Consider the following 23,307-nt stretch of genomic DNA (forward strand, 5'->3'; position numbering starts at 1 on the left):
GTGTTTGGGTCGATCTCACAAAGAAATGGCTCTTATTTCACCACATAGAAAATATGTTTGGGATAAGTATTATTTTAAATGGAAAATGTTTTATTTTATTATTTTCATGATAATTAATTTTATTTTCCCTTTAAAAACAAACGACAGACAGAACGACAGAGAGACAGAACGAACTAACGAACAAACGACAGAATGAACGACTCAGACAGACAGAGAGAGACAGAACGAATGAACGACTTAGACAGACAGAACGAACGAACGAACGACAGAGAGACAGACAGAATGAACGACTCAGACAGACAGAACGAACAAACGACAGAGAGACAGATAGAACGAACGACCGAGAGACAGACAGAACGAACGACTCAGACTGACAAAACGAACGAACGACAGAGAGACAGACAGAACGAAGGAATGAACGACAGAGAGACAGACAGAACGAACGACTCAGACAGACAGAATGAAAGACTCAGACAAACAGACAGAATGAACGACTCAGACAGACACAACGAACGAACGACAGAGAGACAGACAGAACAAATGAATGACTCAGACAGACAGAACGAACGACAGAGACAGACGGAACGAATGAACAAACGAACGACAGAGAGACAGACAGAACGACTCAGACAGACACAACGAAAGAACGACAGAGGCAGACAGAACGAATGACTGAGAGACAGACAGAACAAACGAACGACTCAGACAGACACAACGAACGAACGACAGAGAAACAGACCGAACGAATGAACGACTCAGACAGACAGAACGAATGACTGAGAGACAGACAGAACGAACGAATCAGACAGACAGACAGAACATATAACAGAGAGACAGACAGAACGAACGACAGAGAACCAGGCAGAACGAACGACAGAGAGACAGACAGAACGAACGACTCGGACAGACAGACAGAATGAACGACTCAGGCAGACACAACGAACGAACGACAGAGAGACAGACAGAACGAATGAACGACTCAGACAGACAGAACGAATGACTGAGAGACAGACAGAATGAACGAACAAACGAACGACAGAGAGACAGACAGAACGAACGAACGACAGAGAGACAGACAGAACGAATGAACGACTCAGACAGACACAACGAACGAACGACAGAGACAGACAGAACGAATTAACGACTCAGACAGACAGAACGAACGACAGAGACAGACAGGACGAACGAAAAAACGAACGGCAGAAAGACAGACAGAACGAAAGAACGAACGACAGAGAGACAGACAGAACGAACGACTCAGACAGACTGACAGAATGAGCGACTCAGACACAAATAAAGAATGACAGAGAGACAGACAGAACGAATGAACGACTCAGACAGACAGAACGAATGACTGAGAGACAGACAGAACGAACGACAGAGAGACAGACAGAACGAACGACAGAGAGACAGACAGAACGAACGACTCAGACAGACAGACAGAATGAACGACTCAGACAGACACAACGAACGACAGACAGACAGAACGAATGAATGACTCAGACAGACAGAACGAAATGACTGACAGACAGACAGAACGAACAAACGAACGACAGAGACAGATTGAACGAACGAACGACAGAGAGACAGAACGAAATGACTGACAGACAGAACGAACAAACGAACGACAGAGACAGACAGAACGAACGAACGACAGAGAGACAGACAGAACAAACGAACGAAAGGGAGACAGACAGAACGAACGACTCGACAGACAGCCAGAATGAACGACTCAGACAGACACAACTAACGAACGACAGAGAGACAGACCGAACGAATGAACGACTCAGACAGACAGAACGAATGACTGAGAGACAGACAGAACGAACGAACAAACAAACGACAGAGACAGACAGAACGAACGAACGACAGAGAGACAGACAGAACGAATGAACCACTCAGACAGAAACAAAGAACGAACGACAGAGAGACAGACAGACACAACGAACGAACGACAGAGAGACAGACAGAACGAATTAACGACTCAGACAGAACGAACGACAGAGACAGACAGAACGAACGAACAAACGAACGACAGAGACAGACAGAACGAACGAACGACAGAGAGACAGACAGAACGAACGAATGACAGAGAGACAGACAGAACGACTCAGACAGACACAACGAAAGAATGACAGAGAGACAGAACGAATAAACGACTCAGACAGATAGAACGAATGACTGAGAGACAGACAGAACGAACGAACGACAGAGAGACAGACAGAACGAACGACAGAGAGACAGACAGAACCAACGACTCAGACAAATAGACAGAATGAACGACTCAGACAGACACAACGAGCGAACGACAGACAGACAGAACGAATGAACGACTCAGACAGACAGAACGAAATGACTGAGAGACAGACAGAACGAAAGAGTCGGACAGACAGAACAAACGACAGACAGAACGAACAAACGAACGACAGAGACAGACAGAACGAACGAACGGCAGAGAGACAGACAGAACGAACGAATGAAAGAGAGACAGACAGAACGAACGACTCGGACAGACAGACAGAATGAACGACTCAGACAGACAGAACGAATGACAGAGACAGACAGAACGAACGAACGAACGAATGACAGAGACAGACAGAACAAACGAACGACAGAGACAGACAGAACGAATGAACGACTCAGACAGACAGAACGAATGACAGAGACAGACAGAACGAAAAAATGAACGAACGACAGAACAAACTACAGACAGAATGAACGAACGAAGGAGCAACAGACAAAACAAACAACAGACAGAGAGCAATGAATGAACAAACAACAGACAGAGAGCAATGAATGAACAAACAACAGACAAGGAATGAACGGCAGACAGAAAATGAATGACAGAGAACGAACGAAAGACAGACCGAATGAACGAATGGCAGACAGACAGACAGACAGACAGATTGGGGGGGAAAAGTACTTTTTAGTAATTTCTTATATGTAAACAATATTTTATTTCTCTCTTTTGATTTGCGATGAAATATGACATTGATGTTTTCATGAGATTCATCCAGTTATAAAAGAAGTAGGAGAGAGGCTATCACCTGACCTGAGTTTTGGGCAGCAGGAGGGGTTTGTTGGACTCGTTGCCGAAGAAGGGAGAGTGATAGAGCTGCAGGAAGACGAAACTGCACACAGAAAGAAGAGGATCGAGGTCAGATCTACTGAAGTGAAACCTGCACTCCAACACGAGCACTATCACTGAACTCAACGCCTTTCATCTGCCTACACACTACCTACCTCATCACACGGGAAACAAATACAAGTCTGGAGAGGACTCCACTGGATCAGGGAGCAGGACAAGTGTCCTGAAACACTCTCCACACCTCAGGAGACCCATTAAATACGGCTCAGAGACACTTTTGCAAATTAGGATAAAACCCGAGACTTAAAATAAACCTTGCCTTGAGAATATCAAAGGGGAAACATGCTGCGCTGCTAACTATATAGAAAGACATGTTCAGGATGTGTAACAAAATAACTGCAGAAGCACTGATCCCACCTCAAAACTAATTATTACTAGCTGTTAAAAATATTAGTATATGTTACTATATAAAAATGTAGTTTTATATATGTTTTATATAGAGAGACTGAGATAGAGATACAAGAACCAGTGATGTTTGATTTATCATTAATTTTTTTCTAGCCAGCTGTTTATATATACACACATGAATCAATCAATCTATCTATCTATCAATCTATCTATCCATCTGTCCATCATCTATCCATCCATCCGTCCATCCATCTATTATGCATTCATCATCATCTATCCATCCATCTATCCATCTATTATCCATCCATCATCTATCCATCCATCTATCTATCTATCTATCTATCTATCTATCTATCTATCTATCTATCTATCTATCTATCTATCTATCTATCTATCTATCTATCTATCTATCTATCATCAATCCATCCATCATCAATCCATCCATCATCTATCCATCTATTATCCATCCATCCATCTATCCATCTATTATCCATCCATCCATCTATCCATCTATTATCCATCCATCTATCCATCTATTAAATCAAACATCACTGGCTCTCATGCAACTCGTATAATCATCATTAACAGGTACAGCGAGGGGGGACATTTTTAATGACTAATTGTTACATCTCTGTTAAATAATGTTTGAATATATGTTTAGTTTTAGTCGGTTTCTCACACAAAGATATTGCATGACTTCAGAACATTTCACATCCATGTTTATTGCATGGAAAGCAGGACGTTCAAAACTCTTTCCATTTAAGAAACTACTCCTTATATGCCTCTTTCTTATCATCATCCATACAGAAAATCCATACAAAAACCTTCGGCCCTTATTGGGAGGTAATTGTCGCTTTATATCGAACATGTTAAAATCTGTTAACAACCTTTTTAAAGGGGACTGTAAACAGTTTCAAGAAAGACAACAGCACTTAGTGTTCGAGCGAATCCCATCACAAGAGACCAAATTGGCCCCATGACGGAGGAAAAAGTGTTTATGGGAAACTCACTAGGTTTCCTGGCGTCTGTCTATATATATATATATATATATATATATATATATATATATATATATATATATATATATATATAAGACAGCAAACCTATCGATCACCGACTCCGGCAGCACTGAACTTCACAAAGATGGATGATAGTAATTTCAAGTAATTCTAATTCTAAAAGGCAACAATTTGAAAGCGCTCAACTCAAAAAGGGCCTCACTTCTCAAAATGAGCCAAGCGAGCAAAGAAGGCAGGATGATTTAATGTCAACGGGGCGATGGATGATGACAGTAATGAGAAAGAATGAAGCTTTCCAGCCATATCATTACTCTCTATATGATGCTTTGCTTTTCCTGGAAATTGAAGCACTCTGTGAGGTGAGATCAAACGGCTGCTGTTCAAAAGACATTACAGGTGCGTTAACGTTTGCTGAACGTAATCATGGCTTAACGTAGACGACACTTACGCCATCCATTACACGACTAACCCACGGACGTGACGTTCGCCGTCATGGATTATTGATAGGCTTAAATTGCGGGGTAGTTTTTTTAAACAGAAACCAACACACCATTGTGCAGGAGGCTTTCCCCCACATTTTTATACAAACTGTCCCTACATAAAGTGCAAGTATTTATATTGCACAACTTAATGTAAACCATCTGCTAAAAATGAGTGAACTTTTTACAAAAAAGCCCATGATGCAACGGCAACTGCTAGTGCTAAACACTCTGTGCTAAATTACAGTTCTATGGATATTATAATGTGCGAGTAACAAATAATGAGTTATTGTGTTATTAATGAGGCTTATCTAGTGAAAAATAATATCACTGTCCTGTAGCTTAAAGGGGCAGATGCACTTTAGGCTGAAAATCACCTATTTACTGCCTTTGTGTTCAAACCGGCAATTTAAAAATATAAAAAAATACTGTACACTACCACTTAAAAGTTAGTAGTGTTATTAAAGTAGTGTTATTTTTCTAGTTTAAAATTGTCTATTTGAATAACAAACATATTAAAATGTTATTTATTCCTGTGATCAAAGCTGAATTTTCAGCATCATTACTCCAGTCTTCAGTGTCACATGATCCTTCAGGAATATGATTATTTAATATTAATATGATTATTTGATGCTCAAGAAACATTTATTATTATTATCAATGTTGAAAACAGTTGTGCTGCTTCTTATTTTTGTGGAAACTTAAGATACATTTTTTTTACAGTATTCTTTGATGAATAGAAATTTCAAAAGAACAGCATTTATTAGAAATTTTTATTTTGTAACATCATAAATGTCTTTACTGTCACTTTCGATCAATAAACTGCATCCTTGCTGAATAGAAGTATTAATTTCTTTTTCTTTAATCTGACTGACCCTACATTTCTGAACGGCAGTGTGCATGTATATATACCGTAAAACTTCCCAAAGTCCCAAATAGACGCCTGTCTCTTTTACACGCCTGGTGTGGCGACGGGTTTGGGTAAATAAAGGCTGGTCTCAAATAGAGGCCGGATCTGTTTTTTAGTTTCGGGTTGTATTTAATCTTCTAAAACCCGTAAGATCGTCTGCTTTTTGGCAGCCGCCAAAGCAAATTTGTGTCCCGCCAAAGCCTTTTTTGGTCGGTGAGTGATGTAGAATAGAATGACTGCTGCGATTGACAGGGCGCAAACGAGCAGAGAGAGAGCGCCCCGGCCACGCGTGCGCACTCTCACGTCTTCAAACAACACGAGCGCTGTCTTGCTCTCTCTCTCTCTCCCTCGCGCATATTAATCGAAAATCAATTGACACGATAGTAAAAGGTCATAAGACCGCAGTTTCACATGGAGCATTTGGAGATTTTTAGAGATTAGAGACTCTAGGAACAACATCTCAATGAACAACATCTCAACAATAAATTATAAAGGCCTGTCTCATATAGACGCCTGTCTCAAATACAAGCCGGTGCAGTTCGACGATTTGGGAATATATATATACACACATACATACACACATAGTATATATAACAGATATCGATATGGTATTGATATATCATTATAAGTCCCTAATACATTTAAGATACGGTTTATTTAACAATATCAGTTTACCTGGGACTGAGTCCTGAGCTCTTCTCTGCATTGGATGGCCCTCCTCGGTTGTGGTACGAGTCTCTGTCCATCTTCCTCTCCCTGCGGGACGAGGGTGCGGACACTGAAATGGTGTGTCCGCGGGGTCTGTGTCCGGTGGGAGATTGGGGTCCCGGCTGGGCCGTGGGGAACTCCAGCCTCATCCGGGACGTGGACGATGAAGAGACAGAGACACTGGTGCTGGTGCTGGACGGGCCGGCGGACCCAGCGCTCTCCCCCGGGGCCTCTCTCTCCAGGGCCGGGGCCGTCTGGATCCTGGAGCACAGCACATCTCCACCCGTGGCACTTTGGGCTTTGCTCAACGCCTCGGGAAGGGTCTGCAGCTCTGGCGACGAGCTGGACTGTTTCAGGGGTGTGGGGGAGAAGGTGAGGTCAGGGTCATGTGGTCCGGGGCTCAGCGCGGGCTGGTCGATCGGGATCCCGCCTTCACTCACCTCCTCCAGCGTCGACTTATCCTCCTGACTAGACGTCGAGGAGGACTTCACATAACAGAAATCACACCAATCAGTCTTTGGTTTATAAATGTGAAAAAAGGAAAATGACTGACTGATATATTAGTCTATTACGACCAGTGCTGCGGAGAAACTACACAGTGACACTTGACTATATAAGCTGAAAATAAATATCTATATAATTAATGTTATTCTTAATATTATTATTACCAATTATTCATAGTACTTATATATTCTATTTAAATGTATATGCTTTATTTACACTTATATTATAATAATAATAATAATAGTTAAATTTAATATTAACTCCCTCTCTGTCATTTATGTATACATTAATGGAAAAAAGTTATTTCACTATAAACTACATAAAAATTATATATATATATATATAAAACTGCATGTGTATGTGTGTGTGTGTATATATATATATATATATATATATATATATATATATATATATATATATATATATATATATATATATATATATTAGGGTTGGGCGGTATTTCGGTAATATCGTATACCGCGGGGTCTTAAAATAGCAAAGGTATCAGTTTCAATACCGTCATTACCGGCACTTATATATAATATATAAATATAATTTATTCAATGCCTAAAAATGCTTATGTAGTTGTCATCAAGTGACAGTGTGGAGGAGAAAGAGAGAGAGAGAGAGAAGGGAGAGGCGGTAAATACTGACGAGGCAATTTGTAAATGTTGCAATAAAAAAGGTGACCGCGAGAGATGGAAACACGTCTAACCTAATGTCGCATCTCCGAAACAACCACCCACTCACTGCTGCGAGGATGCATTAAGCCCCGAGTTCATTAAATAAGCGCATTAGTTTATATTTGTTAAAATATTATAATGTAATTTTTTTTTACGTTGATAATGAAAACTGAAGAGCACTAGTAAGATGGGATGCATCGGGAGTCAGTCATTGACAACTTAATTAAGTTTCATTTTGTAAAAGGCCTTTCTTTAAAGTGAATTTCGTTTTGTATAAATTGTATCTTAATTTTAATAATTCTTTTATCAACCAATAATAAATAAGAATCAAATATAGCAGACAACATAATCATGACATTATCGTGGGCTGGCGCGCCGCGGTCACTTGCATTGAAATCTCATCATAAATTAACCGAAACTCAGTGTATGTCTCACAGACATGACAGATATCTAAATAAAGCTTGAAATTTCATTAAACGAAACAATTCAAAACGAAAAGAAATAGGCAAACCTACTCTCTGATTATGTAATCCATGATGTGCATTTCTCTCTATCGTTCACTATGGAGATGGCGATTTGTCAATTTCTTTAAACGAAACAATTCAAAAGGAAAAGAAATATAGGCAGCATACTCTCTGATTAATCCATGATGTGCATTTCTCTCTATAGGCGCGTTCACTGCGGAGATATCAATCGACAATTTCTTTAAACGAAACAATTCAAAACGAAAAGAAAAAGGCTAGCCTATACCTTCTGATTATGTAATCCATGATTTGCATTTCTCTCTATATATGCGCGTTCACTAGGAGATGGCGATCGTCAACTTAATCTTTGCAGCACTGACAGAAAAGTTGTATTAATAAAAATCAATGGACGCGTGTCACCGGATTTACAAATGCACTTCTTGCTTGTTGCTTGTTAATTTAATTTAAAGTAATTAATAAAATGAATACAATTGTCATAATTAAAATAATTAAATATTATTAATTGTCCCATTTTTGCTCATTTATAAATAGCATTTATATCTACCACCCCCTCAGCACATGGGTTAAAAAATTATTTGGCGCCACCATATTATAACGGCCCACGTATTAAAAATAGTCTAGTCTAAATAGGCCTACGAGCCGTAGGCATTATTACATTTAATGCCGTCAGCCGGGATCAGAATCAACGTGCACGGGTTGGCCTTGATTTTTATTTTATTTTTTTGCCCGATCTGGTATTCAGTTTCTGAACGGTGTAGGCACAAGCCAACAGTTTGGTGACGCTGTCTGAGCCTTATGTCATAATTTTTAATTAGTCACGGTAATACCGTATACCCCGGTAAAATAGGGAGGAGGTTTGAAGGTATCAAAATTTGGATACCGCCCAAGCCTAATATATATATATATATATACACACACAAAAACAGCTTGTGTGTGTACATATATATAACACACACACATACATATATATATACACAGGTCCTTTATACAGATGGCATATTGTGATAAAGTTCATTATTTTCCATAATGTAATGATAAAAAAATAAACTTTCATAAATTTTAGATTCATTGCCCACCAACTGAAATATTTCAGGTCTTTTATTGTTTTAATACTGATGATTTTGGCATACAGCTCATGAAAACCCAAAATTCCTATCTCAAAAAATTAGCATATCATGAAAAGGTTCTCTAAACGAGCTATTAACCTAATCATCTGAATCAACTAATTAACTCTAAACACCTGCAAAAGATTCCTGAGGCTTTTAAAAACTCCCGGCCTGTTTCATTACTCAAAACCGCAATCATGGGTAAGACTGGCGACCTGACTGCTGTCCAGAAGGCCATCATTGACACCCTCAAGCAAGAGGGTAAGACACAGAAAGAAATTTCTGAACAAATAGGCTGTTCCCAGAGTGCTGTATCAAGGCACCTCAGTGGGAAGTCTGTGGGAAGGAAAAAGTGTGGCAAAAAACGCTGCACAACGAGAAGAGGTGACCGGACCCTGAGGAAGATTGTGGAGAAGGACCGATTCCAGACCTTGGGGGACCTGCGGAAGCAGTGGACTGAGTCTGGAGCAGAAACATCCAGAGCCACCATGCACAGGCGTGTGCAGGAAATGGGCTACAGGTGCCGCATTCCCCAGATCAAGCCACTTTTGAACCAGAAACAGTGGCAGAAGTGCCTGACCTGGGCTACAGAGAAGCAGCACTGGACTGTTGCTCAGTGGTCCAAAGTACTTCTTTCGGATTGAAAGCAAATTTTGCATGTCATTCGGAAATCAAGGTGCCAGAGTCTGGAGGAAGACTGGGGAGAAGGAAATGCCAAAATGCCTGAAGTCCAGTGTCAAGTACCCACAGTCAGTGATGGTCTGGGGTGCCATGTCAGCTGCTGGTGTTGGTCCACTGTGTTTTATCAAGGGCAGGGTCAATGCAGCTAGCTATCAGGAGATTTTGGAGCACTTCATGCTTCCATCTGCTGAAAAGCTTTATGGAGATGAAGATTTCATTTTTCAGCACGACTTGGCACCTGCTCACAGTGCCAAAACCACTGGTAAATGGTTTACTGACCATGGTATTACTGTGCTCAAATGGCCTGCCAACTCTCCTGACCTGAACCCCATAGAGAATCTGTGGGATATTGTGAAGAGAAAGTTGAGAGACGCAAGACCCAACACTCTGGATGAGCTTAAGGCCGCTATCGAAGCATCCTGGGCCTCCATAACACCTCAGCAGTGCCACAGGCTGATTGCCTCCATGCCACGCCGCATTGAAGCAGTCATTTCTGCAAAAGGATTCCCGACCAAGTATTGAGTGCATAACTGAACATAATTATTTGAAGGTTGACTTTTTTGTATTAAAAACACTTCTTTTATTGGTCGGATGAAATATGCTAATTTTTTGAGATAGGAATCTTGGGTTTTCATGAGCTGTATGCCAAAATCATCAGTATTAAAACAATAAAAGACCTGAAATATTTCAGTTGGTGTGCAATGAATCTAAAATATATGAAAGTTTAATTTTTATCATTACATTATGGAAAATAATGAACTTTATCACAATATGCTAATTTTTTGAGAAGGACCTGTATATTAATGTATATATATTTGTGTGATATATATATATACACACACACACACGCAAGCAGTTTTTGTGTTATATATAACAATAATAACTAATATTGTGATTATTAAAATATATAACTATATGAATATTGATAATATGAATAATGCGAATAAAATTGTGATTATTTTATTATTGTAGTGTGATAATGATTTAATGCATAAATGATGGTGATTATTATTGTATTTATAAATAAATAACAACAATAAAATAATAAATGAATGATAATTGAAGAATAATAAATGAATATTATATTATATTCTATATGTTTTACCCGGCTCAGCGTGCCAGCTGGTGTCGCACTGGTGCTCATGAAGATCGGTTCAGAAGGAATGGCCTCGAACTCTTCCTCCTCCTTCGACTCCACCGGTGACGCGTCCGTTCTGCTCTGCACACCTTCTTCCAACACAACCGAATCTGTGGGACGGCAGCGAGAGCGCAATCAACAAGATGGAGTCACAGCAAACTGAACTAGACCCACGATCAGAGGAGCGTCTACGATTAGTCTAGAAACTCTCCTAAAGTCACTCTAATACATGCACAGCCACCTGAAGATCAAACCTGCGCAAACACACTCTGATCACAAACACACACACACACACAAGCTCATCGAGCTGGACACATAAAGCAGGATCAGTATGTGATTCGACACTGAAAGGCTTTACAAAACATGCTGCTTTCAGACGCCCAATGAGAAGAGAGAAGAGAGATGAAGAGTGTCATCTGTATGCTAATGTACCTCGAAAAGTTAACAAAAGCACTTTCTTCCTGGAAAATAAATCCAAAATAATGATGACATCATGTTGCACTCATTGGTGGATCTACTCTAAATGTTTATTCAATAATATGCTTACCTTTAAATTAAAAATATTACTTCAATCCGACTGGTACTACTACTGTAGCTAAAAATTATTTACTGTAATAAAAATATTTATTAGATTTTAAGTAATTTTGGAACAAGTAATTTAAGTAATAAAATGTATGCCTTATTATTAGCCATTAAGATCTTTTAAATACCAATGCATTGAATTAATTGCAATATCTAATTCAGTTCAAATGTTTAATTGGCTGACAGCCCTAATATGAAGGTAAATGCACGTACATACAATTATTTATTGATATAATAATAATAATACATGAACATTCTTGTACTTTAAATGAAATTGTCTCAACAGGCAAACTAAAAGCTAAAAGCTGATTAAAGCAGGTGACAAAATCTGAAAAACACTATTTTATTACACATTCATGTTCATTTTAACCTAAAATATTGATGTTGAATAAAAAATGTTCAGATAAAAGTAAAAAGTCAGTTACTGTTGATCTATATAGAATGGCTGAAACATGTCAAAACCTTTCTTTCTATCAACATGGTCCGTCTCTCACAGGAACACTTTTATGTGAGTCAAATTCAAATCACACACATAAAGGGAATACATTACCAGATGACAGAAACTAGGCAGCTTTAGAAGAGAAAGATGCCTTTCAGGTCAAAACTCATGGATGAAAGAAAAAGAGCAAAGGGAAGAGAAAAGAGCTCCAGGAAAAGAGGACATAAAAAAAAAAATCAGCAATCATCCTATCACTTGTTCTCGGGTTGTATGGCGATTGGTTGATTCACCTTTGATTAGTCAGTTTGTTCTGGTCTGTTGAGTGTTAATAAAGAGCCACATACACACACCAGATATATATATCTACCTGCCCAGGAAATACTCCTGTGAAACCTGCCGGGTGTATCGGGGGAGCAGAGAGAAATGAGAGCGCCCACTGCAGCGACAAACCCCACACACACACACACACACACACACAGAGATAGACAGACAGACAGAAACCAACACAGGGCAACCCATCAACATCGCATGGACCCAGATGACAGAACAAAACAACAGTCAAAGAGTCTCAGGCTGAGAGAGTGGCAAACCAGCATGATCTGTAAAGAGGTCTGCATGACAAACGCTTTCTCATTATGTTTGTATGGAGAGGAAAGCGCGTAGCACATATTTACATGTTCATCATCGCTCTCAGTAGCGTAGACGGCGTCAGGATGTTCGCTAACAGTACATCACTACAAATGTATTTTCAACATCTTTTTACTTCTACAAACAATGACTTCACCGCGAGCATATCAGGGCCAATCTCTTGCGCGTTATGTGACTACAGTTCACTTAATAGCCACTGATGTCGCCACCAACAGGGCTTTCTGAATTCTCCATATATTTTAAACAGCAAGATTATTGAGGTTATCTCAAATAACTGAATAACCAAGATTAGACGGTTACTCAATAATCACAACAGGCCAAAGAGAAACTAAAAATCATGGATGATGATGTTTCTGTTGTATATTGCACAGAGCCGGTCCGAGCCTTTTGGGGGCCCCAAGCAGAATTTGATTTGGGGGCCCCGTCCCACTACGCGAAGTCACCTGTGCTTGACGATTATTGACACAAATGTCACGCAATAATGATACATTATAAATGAATACAGTGAGGTTATGTATTAATACAAAATAAATGCTTAATAAAAAATAGATCCCTACTTAAATAAAAAAGTTTTAACTTTTACTTTACTCTTTTACTAACTCTTTGAAACTTCTTAAAACAAACTGTCTCAAAACATATAAAATAAAAGATTTGATAAAATAATGACAAAACTGAGAAATCAGAAACATAATAAGAGCAAGGGTTCAACAATGGCAATTATTGTTGAAAATTGTAAAAATATTATTATTTCTCAACTGTCTCAATACACTGTAACTGTCCTCAAAATCTTTGACAGAAATTACATGACAGAATCCAACAAAGTCTGTTACTATAATAGCGGTAATGATGTACTGGTGCTCGTTGTATGTGTGTATACAATCTATTTTTCCCCTCGGGGCTTGCCGTAGATACGAATGGCTCGTGCGCACTTGGTACTGGTAATTGGTACCGGGTTTTTGGAGTTAGTGATCTGATGTGTGGCATAATAAAGTGGAGAAGAGTTCAAACTGCTATGTTTATTATTTATTCAAACTGCTACCTTTACACCTAGAAGGTTAAGTTCCCCTGCGGCTATTTTCCCCAACTTAATCCGATACCGTGACTGCGCACGAATTGTCTATGCACTCGCGAGGTGTCTAGATTATGAGCAGTTGTTGGCAGGTATATTGATCATGAAATCAGAATTTTCTTGTCTTGAATTATTCATTCATATTCATTCATTCATTTATGTCACTTGTTTAAGTCATCTTAGTGATAGAGCCGCTTAGTTCGATTATGCCTCGGGCCGGCCCTGATATTGCACATTTTCTCAAATGTTATTGGGAATGTGCTAACAGAAAATATTCAGTGCACAGCACACATGCAACATAAATAGTCTATAATAGTATAGCAGTAAGCTATACTGACACAGCATATCATACTTTCTTAAAATACTGATATCACAGCTGTGTATGAACATCAGAGATCAGGCGCTGGAGTCGTGCGGCTCACCGGTGTTGGATCGCTGGATGGGACAGGGCCTCCCCTGCGGGGGGGCAGCCGGGGCCTCGCTCCGGGGCTCCTTCACCCCGTCCATGGCCATCAGCACGCTGGACAGCTCCTGCAGCGGCAGGTTCCCCAGCTCAGAGGAGAAGGGGCTCGGGGGGTTCTCCAGACACATCAGCCAGCTGGTGTTACCTGAGCAGAGACAACAAATGAGAGCAGATTTACAGAATCAAGCAAATGCCAACTGGACAGTAACTTTAAATGTCTGCATAATGCAATAAGGTACGAGAGGCTGCGCTGTATCGTGAATAATTCACGGCTGGAGGGCTCAGAGATTTTTTTTATTAAAGCCAATATGTATCAATGCAAGTAAAATCACTAAAATAGTCCCTGACCGCGAACAGCAACAGAAGTAACATTATTTCGCCATTATATGGCGGCCAAGACTGTGTCTATGAGTGAATCAGTCAGTACTAGTCACCCAGTCACTCTCTCCTAATTTGCGGCCTTTGATTTTGAAATTAGCTGATGATCAATAAAATGCAGCTCATATCTATTGCTTTCAGTGACGAAAACGTGTATTGATGCAACAGCAGCATATCTTACACACTCACAGCAGCGTGTCTGTGTATCTAATAGCAGAAGCAAGTCCATACCACCAAGACCTCACACGTAGGCTCACTATTGGCCGACGCAGGTCATGTGTGTGATGCGTGTGACGTACAACACAGAAACACTACGCTATCGCACTACGTTAACTGACTAGAGGCCCACAGAGAAGGAAATGAATAGTTGAAATAAAGTCGTTATTTTAGGTTTTTTTGCGCACAAAAAGTATTCTCGTCGCTTGATAAACTTAAGATTGAGCCACTGTAGTCACTTGGACTATTTTAACGACGTCTTTAATGACTTTTCGGGGCTGGCAAGTTTCAATCCCTGAAGAACCCTATGCAGGAGTGATCCAGCTCTCAGATTTAATCTAAAATATCTTAATTCGTGTTCCGAAGATGAACGAAGGTCTTACGGGGTTGGAACAACATGAGAGTGAGTAAATACTGATAGAATTTTCATTTTTGGGTGAACTATCCCTTTAACACACCAAAATGACTTTGAGAGTTGTCATGATTGAATTTGAAATAGTGCATGTTTATGGCCAGCAATTTTTTTAATTCACCTGCCATTGCTATGACAAGAAGTTTATTTTGCACCCTGAACACACCTAACATACAGGTACAGAGCGGAAACAAACTTTAACCTGAGAGGAGTTCAGAAACCAGCAGCACACACAAACACACACAACTGAGGAGGATTAAGACCTCCAGCTGTCTGTTCACACCTTCAGCTAAGCCGATTTATCCACAACAAACATCTGCATCAGCATCTGCCCACTCTGCATGACACATACGGAAAACTCAATTACACAGACACTAATGAAATATTATGGCGAGTTTATTGCCTCGAGGAACCAGAGCCATTTTGATCTTAATTTATACAGAGAGAGAGAGAGAGAGAGAGAGAGAGAGAGAGAGAGAGAGAGAGAGAGAGAGAGAGAGAGAGTGTGTGTGTGTAGTTAAATTAACATTTATAAATTAATTAATTCATATTTTATTTGATTTTAGCTCATTTTTATCCAACTATTGTTTACTTGATTTAATATTACTTATTTGCACTTTTTTTTCATTTTTTTTTTCATTTGAAGGTCAGAATAAAATTTGACTAAAATAAAATTTGAGGAGGCCACTTTGTCATGTGTTGAATGAAAAATCAAGAAGAAAGAAGTCAAATGAAATATTAGCCGCATACTGTATATTTCTTACATATTTTTTTTAAAAACAATTATAATTATTGTACATTTTATATAAATTTACATATATAAAAACACATTTAGATTTTTTACAATATTTTTTTATTTTACACCATTAATTACTTGATTTAATACAACTAGTTTATTTGCACTAGTATATATCTATTACTACAATACAATTTCTCATGAAATTAACGAAACTAATCACTGACAGAGAGCGTAAGCGAGATCGGTAGGATAAATCGGTAGGCTAAAACACACAAAAGATATTCAGACTGCAGCAAGAGCCCTATAAACGAGACTTGAGAAAGAAAGAGACAAAAAAAAGTGACGGACAAAGAGAGAAATGAACAAAACCACAACAGCAACACTCTGAAATCCTCAGGAATCTTACTGAAGAAGCATCACGCCATGTGTTATTCTTCAAGAAGCAAAGGGTTCAAGGACACGTCGCAATTAATGCACAAATTCTTCATTTAGAGGCAGGCGGAGGAGAGCAGCATGAGGAGAATCAGGCCCGTGGGCATGGCAGGTGTGAGTCAAACTATTATGAAACTATCAAAATGGCATGGCAACCCCTGCGGGCCGCATGTGCGCTCATGCGCCTCTGAAACGCCCTTGGAAAGCAGTTATTATGATTTAATTTTAATGCTGTGCACAAATGTGTCATAACTGGGAGCGAGTGGGCGATAATTACGGCCCGGGCCAAGGTTACGAGGAAAAGCACGCACTCGTTATTTCCGGCGTCTGTGGTACCTGAGGGTCTGCGGATGAAGATCTCTGCCCAGCCCTGCGTCAGCATGGGCACAAACTCAGCCAGGCAGGACTTGTCTCTGAACGGGGGCGAGTTGTGGGAGGTAGAGGGAGGCGGGTGGTCCTCGATTCCCCTCTGGGACCCCAGGACCTCCAGCGGGGGGCCAGGTGGAGGCAACGGGCCGCTGTACTCGCCCTCGGGAGACGCCACCAGGGGACTCAGACTCTGAGCTGGACCGGCCCGCAGAGCGTGACCACCTGGAGAGAGGAGTGACAGAATGAGCGCTTCAATAATAAATGGCAATCTACTGTATACTAATAATCCTGGTATACATTACTGCTACTAGTATACAAAATAAGATATTTTGAAGAATGCTGGAAACCAAACAGTTACTACTGACTTTTATCTATCAATCAATCAATCAATCAATCTATCCGTCCATCCATCTATCCGTCCATCCATCCATCTATCTATCCGTCCATCCATCCATCTATCTATCCGTCCATCCATCCATCTATCTATCTATCCGTCCATCCATCCATCTATCTATCTATCCGTCCATCCATCCATCTATCCATCCGTCCATCCATCCGTCCATCCATCCATCCATCCATCCATCCATCCATCCATCCATCCATCCATCCGTCCATCCATCCATCCGTCCATCCATCCATCCATCCATCCATCCATCCATCTATCTATCCGTCCATCCATCCATCTATCCGTCCATCCATCCATCCATCCGTCCATCCATCCATCCGTCCATCCATCCATCCATCCATCCATCCATCCATCCATCTATCCATCTATCTATCCATCCATCCATCTATCTATCCATCTATCCATCTATCCATCTATCTATCTACCTATCTATCCATCTATCTATCCATCTGTCTGTCCATCTATCCATCCATCCATCTATCTATCCATCCGTCCATCCATCCATCTATCTATCTATCCGTCCACCCATCCATCTATCTATCTATCCATCCATCCATCCATCTATCCGTCCATCCATCCATCCATCCATCTATCCGTCCATCCATCCATCCATCCATCCATCCGTCCATCCATCCATCCGTCCATCCATCCATCCATCCATCCATCCATCCATCCATCCATCCATCTATCCATCTATCCATCTATCTATCTATCTATCTATCCATCTATCTATCCATCTGTCTGTCCATCTATCTATCCATCCATCCATCCATCCATCCATCTATCTATCTATCTATCCATCTGTCTGTCTATCTATCTATCTATCCATCAATCTATCGATCCATCTATCTGGCTTTTAAAACTACTAAACTAAAACTTAAAATGATTACAAACTGAAATCCTTGAAACTTTAAGCTTTTAAAACTACTTCAAACTTTCTGGCTAAGCGCAAGCCAACTTAAAGTTTGTATGCAAACCTTTTTATCTTTACATGATGACAGGATTTCATTTTTTGGGTGAACTATCCCTTTAAAGTTTCAGTAATTTTGTTGCGTTTTTGTCTCTTTAAAAAAAATAAAAATAACAACACTGGAAATAAATGGCGAGTAAATGATGACAGAAACTTTTTGAGTTAACTATCGCTTTAAGAAAGTAAATAGGGTCGTAAAAGTAATTATTGGCTCATCTTAATGTCATTCCAAACCTGTATGGCTTTCTCTGTTCTGTGGAACGTAAAAGAAAATATTTTGACGAATGTGGGTAACCCAACAGTTTCGGTTCCATTACACTTGGCCAAGGAACTACTAATGGTTTCATATGGAAGGTAAGACAGTAATGAAAGAAGTAATCTATATATAGAGGTCTTAAAGGTACAGTAGCAAACTAACTATTTAACTTCATGGGTCAGAATGTGGAAGATGATCACGACAACTCTTTGGAGCAAGAAAACCTTAAAAAACAAACAGCATAAGGGATATGGCCCATTTAATTGGATGCGGGTGCAGAGGATGTGAGCATTGGCACCTGATATGGAGCGGACTCGTGTGCGAGTGGTGGTGTTGATCTGCTGCCCGGACTGTGACTCTAGTATAGCAGGAGCCTCTTTCGTCTGCCGCGTGTGAAGTGACGGGTCCGACCTGCAGAACATTCATATATGGATATGTTTTTATATTTTCCACTCACATTCCCATCTTTAGACTCTCTCTTACGAGACTCAGACCAGTAAACACTGTCATATGAGGCCATTGCTTTTCATCTTGTGGCAAACAAGGTCTTTTCTGTTTAACTCTTTCCCCGCCATTGATGGAAATTTCCCGCTTATACGGTAGGGGGTGCTATTACACATCTTCTGAAAGAGAACTGAATCTCCTGATCAAAACACGTGCAAAGATGATGCAAAAAACGAGCGCTCTCATATGTAATCATATGCATGTACAATAACGTGATCAACTATGTTAAACAGAATATAAATCAAAACTGCCAAATGTTACTGAATGAAATGTCGACCCAGGACGAGCTATAGGACTGTGAAGCTTTGGGGTGTTCGGGGAAATTGATCACCTCTACATCGTTCTGAATCTGATCTGGATGGAGTCTTTGACAAAAACATGATTTTCTCAGCTTTTTACTCAAAATTTTATTTTTTTAATAAAACCTACCCACATTCAAGAGAATGTTTAAAAGAAGAGGGTCTGTTGTTTCTATTTATATATTGCATGTTCAGATACAACAAAACATTCTGGGGGCCATGAAAATTGTGTAAAAATGATCAAAAACGCTGGCGGTGGCTGAGAACGGCTGGCAACTTAAAAAAAAAAAAAAATGCCGGTGGGGAAGGAGTTAAATGTTTGTAACCTGGTCATTTCTCCTCCTGCGGGTCTCTCAGCCATGTCCAGACCGAGAAGCGCTTGGGTTCGCGAGCCGCCACTGGTTGTTATCGTGACTAACTTATTCCCAACCAACCAAGTCATACTGGGTCCTCCGGATAACAGGAACTCAGCAATGGGAGACCTGAGAGAGAGCGAGAGAGAGAGAGTTTATGAAGTAATAACTCTTCTTTATTTAGCTTCACACGCGGCCACAAGACACTGGAGATGCTATTGTGAGAAAATCACATTCATCTATGACAAGAGTTTGCTGTTCTCACGCTAAAAGTAGAAGCAACACTTTCCAAAACAACCGGCCGAATGAGGATATGAGGTTTATTTGAATATTCACATAGAGCGCAAAACAACTATTGTAAGACTGACTGAGAAATGAAACTATTCTAAAGTAGACCGAGAAATAAGTTTGCTTTGGAACAAAAGGTGGATCAATGCGGCGTTCAGCAGAGATGAAAAACAAATACTATTTGAAGGTTTGCAAATAGAAAGCGGATAAAAGGATGGAGGTCAAGCAATTACAGCTCTACCTAAAAGTGTCTAAACTAACCTAAAACAAAAGAAGAAGAAAAAGCAGAAACAGCAGCAGCTCTGTGGGCATCTTCAATGCATTCGTTCATTCAGAAGACACTTTGTAATTTCATTCATTTGTAACTCACTTTGAAACAATTCCTTTAGTTTGAAGTCAGACGGTAAAATTGCTTTTGGTGCATTGATGCATGAGATAAAAGATTATACCTTATTGGCCAGTGAGACTTTTTTTGCCATACAAACATGAATACGGACTTCTAGAAATTAAAATTAAAATGTTATCGTTTCAGTTTGAAGTAGTTGCTTTTAATATTTTTAACATACATTTTAAACAAATGTACACAATTCATTATCTAAGTTTAAAGTAGGTAAATGTTTCTCCTTTTATTTTATTTCATTTATTTTAAACACAATAAAAATGAACAACTACTAAAGTGTCAGTTTAAAGTTGAGCAATTATTACTAATACTACTATTATTATTAGTATGCATTACATTTCAACCATATTAAATTTAAATAATTTTTTTTTAAATGCTAGAAAATTAACAGTAAGTCAGTTTCAGTTTCAGGAAATAGGAAATTAATTAGGGAAATTATTATTATTATTAATTTATTTAAAAAAATATCTTATCCTATTTTTTTTTTAAACCTGATAAAACAAAATTTACAATTAGATAATAGTTACTTAATTTAATGTGTTAATAATAATTAACTAAAAAAAAATATATATATATATTTTAAATAATATATTTCATATAATAAATGCACACAATATAAAAAAAAACATTTACTCATGCCTTATCATTCAACGCTTTCATCTAACATGATAATTAAGGGTGTCACGATTTCGATTTTAAATCGAAATCGATCGAAATTAATTCACAATCTCAAAAATCGAAATAAAAAATGGAATCGTCGATACTGCCACGCCCCCATGTCGCGCCCGTGATGGAAAGTTCGGATCGTTTTACTGACTCTATTGTTCAATCTTTTTTCTAGTCATTTCAGGGGCTTTAAATGTTATACTTTTAACAGGCAAATTCCCCGAACACATCCACCTACGCAATCTTGATCATATTCTGAATTAAGAAATCATTAGCCTATAATGCAGTCAAAAATAATTTACAGGGAACATTAATAATTACGTGACCTTCCGAGTCTTTTGTTCATTTGTCGCGTGACAGAGGCAATGAACGAACGGATCGTTCATGAACGACTCATCACGGCGCGGGAAAAAAACACACGTGTTGAAAGGCTGTGAGTCCTCTAACTTAAATTCTCTGCCCGAGCCCGAACTTGGCCCTACCCGAGCCGATATTTCCCATCACTATCCTCGGGCCGGTTCCTTGATCTATAGACGTGCACTCCCAACGCAATAGAGTGCGGCGCGGGACTAGATTTGATGGCCGAGTGCGAGCGCGGGCGGTAATGCACTCACTCTGTGTGTGCGGGAGAATAAAACGATTCGCGGGACTACCACAAACTAGAAATATCTATGAATAAAACATATAAAAACTAATACATTTTTATTAATCTGTTGCAGAAAAGCAACAATAACAACTAAAACAAAATAGAAACGATTTACAGGCCAGAGTTTCTATTTATAACATGTTTGCAGCGTTGAGCGATTTAGCCAATCACAGACATACAGTATGTGTTGATTTCTTGAACGCAATGGCCAATCAGAAGCATTAAAGTTAGACTCCCCTCACCGCTCAAAACTGACTTTTTGTTCAGAGCTGAATTCTGTAAGCTAACAAATCCTCTTATTATAACAAACAAAGTGTATATATTATGAAAGATTCATTGTGCAGTCAGCTTCATTGATAATAACAGAGATGTGTGAGATCGCGATGAACTGATGTCAGCTTTTTAGGAGCAACAGCAACCTGTGCTTAAAAAAAGTAAAAATCGAGAATCGAATCGAACCGTGACCTTAGAATCGAAAATGTAATCGAATCGAGGATTTGGAGAATCGTGACACCCCTAATGATAATGTAACAAATTTAATTATCTGCACTTAATGGCGTTTCTCATCAAACATTGATATTCAACTAATATTGAAGCATTTAATTGTGATGAATTCAGCTGATATATTCTAATACTAATACTAATGTGATTAAATTAGTGCTGTAAATGTAAGATGATTGTAAAGTCTAGCTGGGCACCTCTTGGGCAGCGCAGAGAAGTTGGAGAAGACGTATCGGGCCATCATGTCCAGGCAGGTCTCGGTCAGCTCCAGATGGACCGTCTTCAGCGCGTCGTCTGCCTGCATCACTGCGTTCTCGTCGGCCGAGCCCAGGCTGCAGGTGGTGGTGGACGTCTGCATCCTGGTCAGGGGTCACAGGGGTCAGAGGTCAGATTCACAACCAGCACAAACTGGTGCTAGTGAAGTCATTGCTCATTCTCTAACACAGTGTCCTAACCAGACATGATGCCAGCGGAATTTTCAACAACTAACTGATTCCAGTTCTGATTCATTTGATTCCGATTATGACATCACTGGGGGCGGAGCTACACAGTCTTTTTTGCTTGTCGTGATTGCAAATGGTTTCACAGCTGTTTAGGACACCGTGTGAAGCGAGAGAGTCAGACTCTGAGGGTCATGAATCAGATTCAGATGATGATTGAAGCTGGAGTGACCCACTGAAAACACACACACATGCAGTTAAAACACAGACTCATGAATCAAATTAGAGACATTATGTTTGTTCATCTTTGCATAAAGGAATAGTTCACCCAAAAAATTACTCGCTCAGCAGTGTCATCTAAACCTGAGAATAATAAGAGTCCTTTTATTTCAATCGTTAATTGAAACTATATATACACACATGTAGGTGAAAATTTTCAATTTAAATTAGAAATGATGCCTTGGCAACTAACTGAAATAAAAAGATTTTCAAGTTAAAGAGCTAAACATTCTATTAAAAAATAAAACTGATACAAAAATAGATTTATATAGACATTTGTGCAGTCAAATTGATTAATCACATCTAACATAAAAGTTTGTGTGTGTGTGTGTGTGTGTGTGTG

The 23,307-nt window shown here is 39.4% G+C and overlaps 1 protein-coding gene across 4 annotated transcripts in view; it reads right to left on the bottom strand.

The window, feature by feature from the left end:
- The window catches only part of tsc2 (TSC complex subunit 2), a 59,713-nt gene that overhangs the window by 4,257 nt on the left and 32,149 nt on the right, over nucleotides 1-23,307 (bottom strand). For 2 of the 4 annotated variants that reach the window (XM_077245808.1, XM_077245805.1), the window contains 9 exons: nucleotides 22,443-22,604; nucleotides 19,718-19,873; nucleotides 18,887-18,999; nucleotides 16,924-17,178; nucleotides 14,370-14,555; nucleotides 12,598-12,666; nucleotides 11,177-11,319; nucleotides 6,580-7,097; nucleotides 3,053-3,131 (listed from right to left, as the gene is read on the bottom strand). In XM_077245808.1, the coding sequence (XP_077101923.1) occupies nucleotides 3,053-3,131; nucleotides 6,580-7,097; nucleotides 11,177-11,319; nucleotides 12,598-12,666; nucleotides 14,370-14,555; nucleotides 16,924-17,178; nucleotides 18,887-18,999; nucleotides 19,718-19,873; nucleotides 22,443-22,604 (1,681 nt within the window). The remainder of the gene's footprint in view (nucleotides 1-3,052; nucleotides 3,132-6,579; nucleotides 7,098-11,176; nucleotides 11,320-12,597; nucleotides 12,667-14,369; nucleotides 14,556-16,923; nucleotides 17,179-18,886; nucleotides 19,000-19,717; nucleotides 19,874-22,442; nucleotides 22,605-23,307) is intronic. The other 2 variants (XM_077245809.1, XM_077245807.1) reach the window with 1 other exon arrangement.

This window comes from Siphateles boraxobius, unplaced genomic scaffold (genome assembly GCF_051911475.1).
Source record: "Siphateles boraxobius isolate OS27281-9 unplaced genomic scaffold, OSU_SipBor_1 29, whole genome shotgun sequence".
In the NCBI taxonomy this organism is placed as follows: domain Eukaryota; kingdom Metazoa; phylum Chordata; class Actinopteri; order Cypriniformes; family Leuciscidae; genus Siphateles; species Siphateles boraxobius.